The sequence below is a fragment of the Prunus mume genome, linkage group LG4 (genome assembly GCF_029339155.1).
Source record: "Prunus mume cultivar Tortuosa linkage group LG4, ASM2933915v1, whole genome shotgun sequence".
NCBI classification, from domain to species: Eukaryota; Viridiplantae; Streptophyta; class Magnoliopsida; order Rosales; family Rosaceae; genus Prunus; species Prunus mume.
The window spans coordinates 7829502-7839352 of record NC_142701.1 but is presented as its reverse complement, the minus strand read 5'-3'; the positions used below and the strand labels follow the sequence as shown (position 1 = coordinate 7839352).

The window sequence follows — 9851 nt, the reverse complement described above, 5'->3', positions numbered from 1 at the left end:
GGCAAGCAAGGGCTGCCACTATTCACGTGAATAGTGTCAGCCTTTGCATTTGTGGTTCCACCCATGAGGGCAAGTCTAAGGCAATTACTATTCATTGTACTTTATTTCCTATTTGTTTATACTTTAAACTATTAATTTTGATAAGCTTTTTAGATTATATTTTCGGTTGTCACGTGTCACTATTTATTATAAAATTTTCATTTAAAATTTAAGATAACATTTTTCAAATAAAATTTTCAAATAAAATTTTTGGATAAAATTTTTCGAATAACATTTTTGGTTTTGCCTTGACTAATCTATTAAAAAAAAAGAAATTAGAAATGCAAGAAATATATATATAAAAAAAGACATTAAATTGAAAAAAACAGATTTTTTTTTTTTTACCTCATTGCCAAGATTTTGATGTGGAAAGTTAAAAATATTGGAAGGAGATGAGTTTTTATGAAGATTTGGTGTAGAAAGTGAATAAAATAGTTAGGTATTTATAGGGAAAAAATACATAATTTTTTGGTATTTAAAAAAATTCAGAATTTTTCAGAATTTTTTCGAATTTTTTTTTTTGGCAAAAAAAAACTGTTTTTGTCTTGTGACGCGTGATGCCACTGACGTCACAAAACTCGGGCTTCAGCCCAGGCAGAAGTTGCCCTTGGGCTTGCTCGGGCTCGTGGGACCCACCACCAAACCGCCACGGGCCTGCTACCGAGTCGCTGCCTCTCCTCGCACCTTTCCCCCAGGCTGGTCCATGCGCTGGAGGTGCTCTAACGATGTCAAGCCCAAGAAGATTTGCTACTCTCAATGCCATACATATTCTTTCTCCCTCATCATCGCTCTCATATTTGCAATGATTCCTTTTCTGTTTGTTTCTCGAGAAAATGGAAGGGCTTTCTATCTAAAAATAAAATTGAAACTCTTTTTCCATATTGATTTTTTGTTTTACCATTTAGCTGGAGCTTAAGACTTAAGTATGCTATAGACTGCTGTAACAAGTATGGAGTTTCACTTCTTTTCACTTCAGGCATTGATAACAATTTTCTGCCTTGGTTCTTTTGTCTTAGGACCTTAGGTTCGAATCTGTTGTTTTCGTAGTATGACTAGGTTTTTTTTTAATCTTCTTCTTCTTCTCTCTCTCGTGGAGAAGTCCCTATAGACGGTTGCTTGACATCCGGTGAAGTCATTATGAATTTTGTGTGTGTAGATATTTAGTGATATACTCATTCTTAGCACTAATAATATAAAAAATACAAATTTATAAATAAACCATACACAATTGAATTTCTACAAACAAACCCAAAAAATAACAGCTGACCGTATTGAATTTAAGTTTGATTATTAAATTACTTTGATACCCTATTGAGTATTTTGGGTTTTATTTATTTATTAGGTTTTGAGGTTGGACTTGTTTTAAGAATTTGATGGCATTTTTGTAATTTATAAGAAATTAAAGCCTCTTGATTATATTGTAAATAGGCTTTGAGTGTGTTTCTAAAATCCATTTCATACGGTATTTTTATAATTTGGGCTCCTATATTGGGTATAATAATGAATCTCCTTTTTCTTTTCTTTTTTGGATATAAATTAAGGTCTTAAGAATCAAAATTTTCCTCGAAATTTCACCGAAAATTTCATATTTTTGGTGAGACAGAGTTCTCAAAATTTCTAGAATGTTTCTGGACGAAGTCCCTCAAAATTTGAGCATTTTTAATTTTAAGGCTTAATCAACGAGCTAATTCCTAATGATGGTAAGAGAATTTATCCCTAAACTAAATTTTAGAGTTCGATCATGCGCCTTAAAATTTGAAAGTCATAGTTACTATTTGCTGAGGAAAAAAAAAATCAAGGCTTATCAAATGAAAAATCAACACTAGGCGATCCTTCTTTCCCTAATACTGTAGGTTGATCTTCTGATCTTCTCATACCATTCCCATCATGTGCGGAGCCCTCCATCTCCGAGAGATCGGTGTCAGATTGATAAGATACCGATCTTGGGGAATTAAGGACGCTTTCGAGGTCAGATTGATTGGACCTGTGCTTTTGGTTGTGAAGTAGATGCAGTGGGGATGAACCCTGGCTTGGTGTATTTTCCCCACTTACAAATCCTGAGGAAGAAGCATCGCCTGTAGCTTTCCTCAACTTCTTTCTCTGCTTTGCAGCCTTCTGCCAATTCTTAAGAGCTTTTGCCGTTTGCTCCTCGAAAATTGCTTCATGTGAGATCCCATCTGCACGTTAAGATAAGATACATGCATGCATAAATATAGGTAATTAATTACATTATAGAGAAATTAATTACTCGAAAAAGAGTTTTGTTTTGTTTTTTTTTTTCCCTCGGGTGCTTGTAACTAAAATGCTCTTCCAAATTATTAAAGTAAAATAATAATAGTTTATAAAAATAAAAAACAAAAACAAAAACTCTCCCCTCCTCCTCCTCTAGGGAAAACCCAACAGTCAACATCCAGTTTTTCTTCTCCCACCTGCAGCAAGTGGCGGAGCTTGAAATTCTATCAACGAGGGTCAACTTTAAATAGCTTTATAATTACCATGAACTTAGTTTTTATAAGAAAATATATATAAGAATTCATTATAGTGTTTAAATTTCAATATAAAAAATTTAATATCTTAGTAAGTATAAGCCAAATTCTAGCAACCTAAAAATAATGAAAGAGTATCAAAAGTTGATTTTAGATAGAATGAGAAAATCAAATAAAATCCATGATACGTACACACACACACATAAATAACATATGAAGACATGAAAACAAATATAGATTATATTCATGTTCATTGTAGATAATTTACATTTGTGAGAAGGGTCAATATAGTAAGTATAACTATAAAACAACTTGGATAACATAGATAAATATAATATTTTCAAAATGTTGAGAAGGGTTGAGTGACCCTTGTGGGCCTCAATTGGCTCCGCCTATGCCTGCAGCCACCCCCATCTCCCACCCCAACCCAGATTCCTCCCCCGCACCCTACAGATTTCTACACCTTCAACCACATCCATGTTCTATATTTTTAATTAATTTTATTATTTACAATAACTCCTTCTGTCAAAAAAAAAAATAATAATAATAATAATAAAATTATGAAGATGATAATTATGTCTTCATTTTTCTTTTTCTTTTTCTTTTTCTTTTTGGCAGAAACCCAAATTTCAAGAAGGATGGGGATCTAGAACCGATACATAGAGATTGCGGAGGGGGTGGGTGTGGTGAGAAATTGCAGGGAGGGTGGGTGGGTATGAGGGCAGGGACGATGGAGAAATTGTGGAATTTCATTTGTTGACTTTGCCAAAGCAAAGGAGTTAGCTTACTTAAACAATGGAGTCCAAGTGCTTCATCGCCGCCCCAAAACAAACTCTAATCTATTCAAAATGCAACTAAGTTGTGAAATGAGACAACCCTTTTCATCTGGGCTTGTTGTTTTTGGTGTTCTGGTGGCAGTGGCTTCTAGCACCGAGGATGAAAGACCTCTGAGGAAGAAGCCAACAGGTCAGGAAGGGGGAGATAGGACAGAGAGAGTTTTTATTTTACTTAATTTTATTTATTTGAAATGCTTTAAAAAGGTTTTTTCCCCTTGGTTCTTAGAAGTCATTTTACAAAAGGGTAATTTGTCTTTAAAATTTTGAATATAAAGTGGGTGGGGAAATAGAACAAGGGGGTGGAAAGAGCAGACTATATGAAAGCTTGTGCAAATGTGGGTTAAGTCACTGCACCATTGAGCCCACTCCCTTGCACCCAAGTTCGAGTCCCTCTCCCCATACATTATATTACTTTAGAGTAATTTAAATTATCGTTTGTATTAAAAAAATGAATATGAAAGCCTGCATACATATTACTGAAAGAGGCAAGGCTAGGGTTGTTTAATTTGAAATACTCACTTGTGTAATCAAAGCATAAAGAGGGAAGGTAATGTAACTGCATAGGATCTGTAGGGCTACCCCAAGGAAAACCCTTGTCAGTATCAGAGGCAAGTTTTCGTGGAAGCATGATGTCAACCCAAATTCCAACTGCATCGTGTGTGTATATATATATATATATATATATCATAGTATTTATAGTTAGTATACAGTTGAGACAGTGCACTTAATTACCAATATAATAATGAACTTAATTCCTCTGAATATGTAGAGTTATTAAGGTAAGAAGAAAGGAACTACATTAGTATTGCTTTATGGTTAATTACTTACAGATGTCCATAAGAAATACGCCATTTGAAAAGCGTTCTGTGTATGCAGCAAGCAAACCAATTAATTGTTAGAAACCATATTGATCCATAGCATTTCCTATATGCATATACATATGTATTTTAGACCATATGGATGGTCGGTCCATATTTACAGTCTGACAATATAATAAATTTATTCTGATAGCTCTCACCTGGAATAATGTGAAATGAATTAAGAGGAGAATCCACTCAGGGCGATTAAACCAAAAAAACTTGTTGCTTGGCTCTACAACGGGAGTGCCTTTAACCACTGTAGTTCGATCGTGCATTTCTTGAGCCATCTCCATGATGATAAGCTCAAGCTTTGTACCCACTAAAAGAAGAATCTGCACAAATTAATAGGAGAAAATATTTATATATATGACTTGAAGAAGAAGAAGAAGCTAGCACTATATATAATATATCTAGAGCTTGGATTTCGTGGTCTTACAACGAGTGGCGCCAATGACAACCAAGTGAACGTGTGCCATTCTGTAAAATAGGAGGTATATATTTATCAGCATTTAAATTTATCAATAATATATTGACCACCAACACCAAGCACATTGTGATATCTGTGTGTCTGTGTCTGTTTTGGAAGAGAGAGAAAAGAAGGAGAGAGAGTCTCACTGTGAACATTTAGAACCAAAAACACCACGGCAAAAATCCATAGTGGTATACTGCAAAATCAAGAATTAAATTAATAACAATAATTATAGCAGTACAAGCAAGCTAGAGAGAGAGAGAGAGAGAGAGAGACCTAATACCCACGACGACCTTGAAGTCATCTTCCATGGATCTCTTAATATACTTATGGAAATCAAATTTGCTATTTGGAGCAAAATGTGCCTGCATGCATGCATTTGCCGATTAGGTTTGGGCCAAAACTATATCACAACAAAATAAAATAAAATAAAAACAAAAGTACGTAGTTCATAAAAAAGAAAAAGAAATAGGAAAAAAGGGAATTGATAATTACATTGATAAATCCGTGGCGCATGGTCATATAGTCCACCCTCGTAACTGAACCAAAGAATTGCCTGAAAAATGCCACCTACAGTGTACATATATATGTAGTAGGGGTTCTGTAAGTGCTCAAGCTTTGGTTAAGTTCCAATAATTGCACACATTAGTTTACTAATTAACTTACAATCCATCTTATTCCAGGCATTGTAGAAAAGCCTGAATGACGCTTTATAAACGAAGTTTGTCGAATGAACCTGAACCTTGAAGGGTCTGAAACATGAAATAACATATATAATTTGCAATTCGCTTTATAGCACTTTGGTTTTTGTTTTCAGATTTTATTTTCCCTTTTAAGAAAGATATCTAATTAAAATCGTGTCAGAAATTCTGGGAAATGTTAGAAAAATGATGAAGATGGAGAAGGAGAGATGAAGAAAAAATCATGAAACAAAGACTAAAAGAACAACTATTTTAAAATAAAATATTAATTAATACCATTTGTGAATTGATATTCCAAGGACGATGTCTCTGATTCCCAAGCTTTCCATTTCTTCATCTAGTCAACAGATGAGCCGATTAAACAACTATAGATTCCTTCTTTTTTTTTTCTTTTTTTTTTTTTGCCAAGTTTGTTTCTGTGAAACGATTGGAAAATTTTGGATTGTTCAATGAATTTTATAAAATTTATTTTAATATCACAATAAAGTACATAATTTCTAACTAATTTATGAACTTTTATTTGAAATATATATGGGAATTCTACTATCCAAAAAGATTTTGAGGTGGTCCAGTCCTCATATCACATTTCCATGCCAGGGCTAGAGAACTGCCAAGCCACAAAATTACGAGCCGAAAAGGCCGAGTGTAGATATATTCTAAGATGCAGAAGTATAAAATGCTTCATTATTGGATCCCAAATTCTGACCCCATTCAAACTACCTACTACAATAAATAATAAGGCTAAATCATATTTTATCAATTTTATCAAATTATACTACTGTTTTTTTAGGACATTTCCTATTGAGATGAACGATAACATACTAAATTCAGACACACATTACACCGATGCTAAGACTAGCATGACCTTTTTTGAGAGAACAATTACTCCAAATCACTATGCTAGTAAGTTCTTTGTAGGCTAATACTACCATTGCATAAGTTGCAATTCCTGAATTTCTTGCCATACTCCAAATACATATATACATGGAATTACGTTCAAAAACGAACATATATGATCAATGATCCAGTTCATTCGGGAATGCGAACAATTTATATTGTCAGACAGTCAAATAAGAAAACATACTTTTTAAGTTGTAATTCCAAATTCATGCGTTAGGCTATGTGTATAAATATAGAGCACATAGTTGTATGTGTCACAGTGTGATGGTACTTACTTTGGCCTGCGCTAGTGCCATGGTAATGACACTGTACACAACATGAAAAACAGCAAGCACAAAGATGAAGATGTGCAATTGGTGCATCCCAGATGGAGATATCAGCGGCACTTTATCCTACAGTACACATATGTACAAAATATTTAAGAGCATCAAATGAAAAAAGATTATATTTGAATTTAATAGTTTACGTGACAATTTGACCTATTACAAAATTTCATCATGCACTTGGATATGTTAATATTTATGGTTATACTTTGTTTTTAATTAGTTCATTTTATTAATTTGGTGCATATTATAATATTAATGTTGATTTAATGAATTAATTATTACGTACGCACCTCTGAGCAAGCAGAGGAATCTCCTCCACTAGGGGCTAAAACTCGACGCCATATCATGGTTTCAGCAAATTCAAGTAACTTTCGTCGTCTGTCATTATCATCACCGCCATCTCCTCCTCCTCCTCCTTTGTTTTTGCCATCATCCTTGCCGCCCCCATCCTCTTTATACTTGCTCTCTAGCTCACATGGTAGCATCGTATTACCATACTTTTCTGGGATGCATATTTTTGGAAGATATCTTGTGCCCACCGTAAGCAGCAGAGATATGAATCCTAAAAGCATGAGCTCTGCATGCATATGCACCCATAACAAAGCATATGAAAATTATCATCACACTAGAGGAAAAAAAAAATTATTAGCATAATTAATGTAAGTAATGAAATAAAAATTAAACTGACCAGCTTTTATTTTCTCCAAAGCTTCTAGCATAGCTTTCTTATTGCGTTTCTGGAACCACTGTCATTATAAAAGTAAACATTAAAATCATGGAAAGACATTTGAAATCCTGCGTTATACATGTAGATATACGTATTTAGGTATATACCTTCCCAAGAGCATGAATTGCTTGTTCTATAATTATAGAAATAAGTATGAAAACTGCACAGGCTATGGCAACAGCCCATGTGGGTGTCTCTTTTAAAGACCTTTCTCCGGCAGCAGCTGGAGCCATGGCTCCCTTAATTACCCTTTAAGTACACTTAAGCAAACTAATTAATATATACTAGTCTCTAGCTAGTTCTTGAAGAGAATCGAATTAACATAGGCAGTGAAGATTTGGTATCTAGGAATGTTTCTGGGATTTTTTATTCTTCTCTTGAAGGAGGTATATATGGCGACTTACAAACAACTTTCATTTAGGTTTAGAGAGGTGTGCATACATATATATGCTTTGCTAGGTTAAGAACAAAAACCAAAAACCTTGTCATATGCATAATGTTTTTTTGTGGCATGTCCTAAACGGTAGGTTATCTGTCCTGCGGTTGTGGAACAATTAATCCTTCTTATAATTAAAATTAATGTCGTTGGTTATGGAAAAATTTAAAAATAAAGCCGGCCGGCTATTGGAGCCAAAAGGACAATATGCATGTCATGCCTAACCAACACCTAATAGTATAATCTTTCACTCAATTATAATTTTACATGATAGTATAATCTTTCAATCAGTTAAGGGAATTGTTATTAGCACTTCAAAATAATTATCGTCGTACACTCTTTCATGTTCTTTTCTTTTTGTCTTTATTAATGATGGATGGGTGATGGGTTTCTTAGAAGATACCGAAGTGAGGAAGAATTCATCACTAGAAGACCTATGTTTCGTTGCTTTTCATCTTAGCACATTCCTTTCCTCACTCATTTTGTTGACTGGTTTGTTTATCAATTCTATGCATCGCTAGAATTGACAAATATTTATTATTTTATTGTGTACACTGTTATTTTGGTATTTGACCTGGTCTCCTTCCCAAGATTTTGGTATTTGTCTAACAATTGCACAACAACTAGCAATCAAGAAGGCTAGAGGATGAGAGCCAAGCCTAGCATGCTGTTGAACTAGGATTACAGCCGTAGCAGCATCCATTTCCACACTGAGCCTACGAATGCCTTTAGCAATAGCAAGTTGCAAACCAAAAAACAAGCCCCAAACTTCAGCCTCCAGAATCTACCCCTTGCCAAGGATCACAGCAAAACCACTAACCCAATCCCTTAAGGAATTATGAATCACTCCTCCAGCCAGCACCAATCACTACAAAAAAAAAAAAAATGTGGTAATAGTCACCATTATTTGGTGACATTTGGTGACAGTCACCACACTATAAAGCCTTTATAGTAACCCCCACATTAGTATCACAAAATGTCACCAAATAATGGTGATTGTTGCCACTTTTTTTTTGTAGTGAATAAAGCCTGAAGCACACCTTCTAGACTCATCCACATTGAGCTTAAACTGCCCGAGCTTTTTTTTTTTTTTTTTTTTGTCTGAAAAACTGCCCGAGGTTAGGAGGTTTCCAAGCAAGCAAAAGAAGAATTTTAGGAGCCTTTGTATCACCAACCTGGCTAGTCGTAGACTACTCCCTTACAGCAGCAACAATAATCTTCTTGGTCTCATAACTGACCTCATCATCTATATTAAAAATATGATTATTTCTCCATTTCCATAAGATCCAGCAAGTAAAAACAATAACTGAAGTGCATGGCAAATATTCACCCTACATAGCTTTAGACAAAAGATTAGATCGAAACGATGGAAATCCATCTGGAAGAAATGGGAATGAGCACCAGGACAAATTTGTCCCTTAAAGCATAGCATGCCAAGCCCTAGTAGCCCTCTCACAGTCCTTAAAAATATGCAAAATGGACTCAATTGGTCAATTATAGTAGTTACAGGCAGGATCAGCAGTCAAATGCCTCCTAGCCCTGCTCATTAGACAAAATTTTGCCTTAAAAAATCAGCCGAAGGAAAATTTGAAGCTTATGGGGAATCTTCAATTTATGGAAGAACTGCTAGTCATACGAAGGCCACTCACTACCATGAAACAAGATAATATAAGCAGTTTTTTTACAGAGAACATACCATTTGCAGCAGGCCCCCAAATTTGAGCATTAGGAACTACACCAGTCATGCCCACAGGGATGCAAATAATTTGTTGAACCAAATCCTCATCCAAAACTGCCCTTAATTTGTCAATATCCCACCAATCCCCCTTTAAAAAACTGGAGACATTGCAGGTCACATCCTCAACTTGCAAAACCTATTCTTGTTTAAAATGAGGTCTTCCATTCAGCCACCTATCTTGCCAAAACCTAATTATATCTCCTTCCCCAATCCTCCACAACATACCTTTAGATAGTAACTTCACCCAGGCAAAATACCCCTCCAAGTAGAGGAACAAACCTGCTTTGTGGGTAGGGAAAGGTCTAAAATTGACGTAACTTTAAGGTATTTGGC

General features: G+C 34.9%; 1 protein-coding gene across 1 annotated transcript; it reads right to left on the bottom strand.

Annotated features, from left to right (window-relative positions):
- Positions 1–1833: 1833 nt before the first annotated feature.
- Positions 1834–7577, bottom strand: LOC103328284 (MLO protein homolog 1-like). Its single transcript, XM_089050412.1, is given in 15 exon segments — positions 1834–2198; positions 2201–2216; positions 3881–4009; positions 4190–4225; positions 4380–4553; positions 4658–4698; positions 4837–4886; positions 4967–5055; positions 5186–5260; positions 5357–5442; positions 5668–5728; positions 6567–6683; positions 6908–7194; positions 7306–7363; positions 7452–7577. Coding segments are annotated over 15 exon segments (1710 nt in total).
- Positions 7578–9851: the final 2274 nt, after the last annotated feature.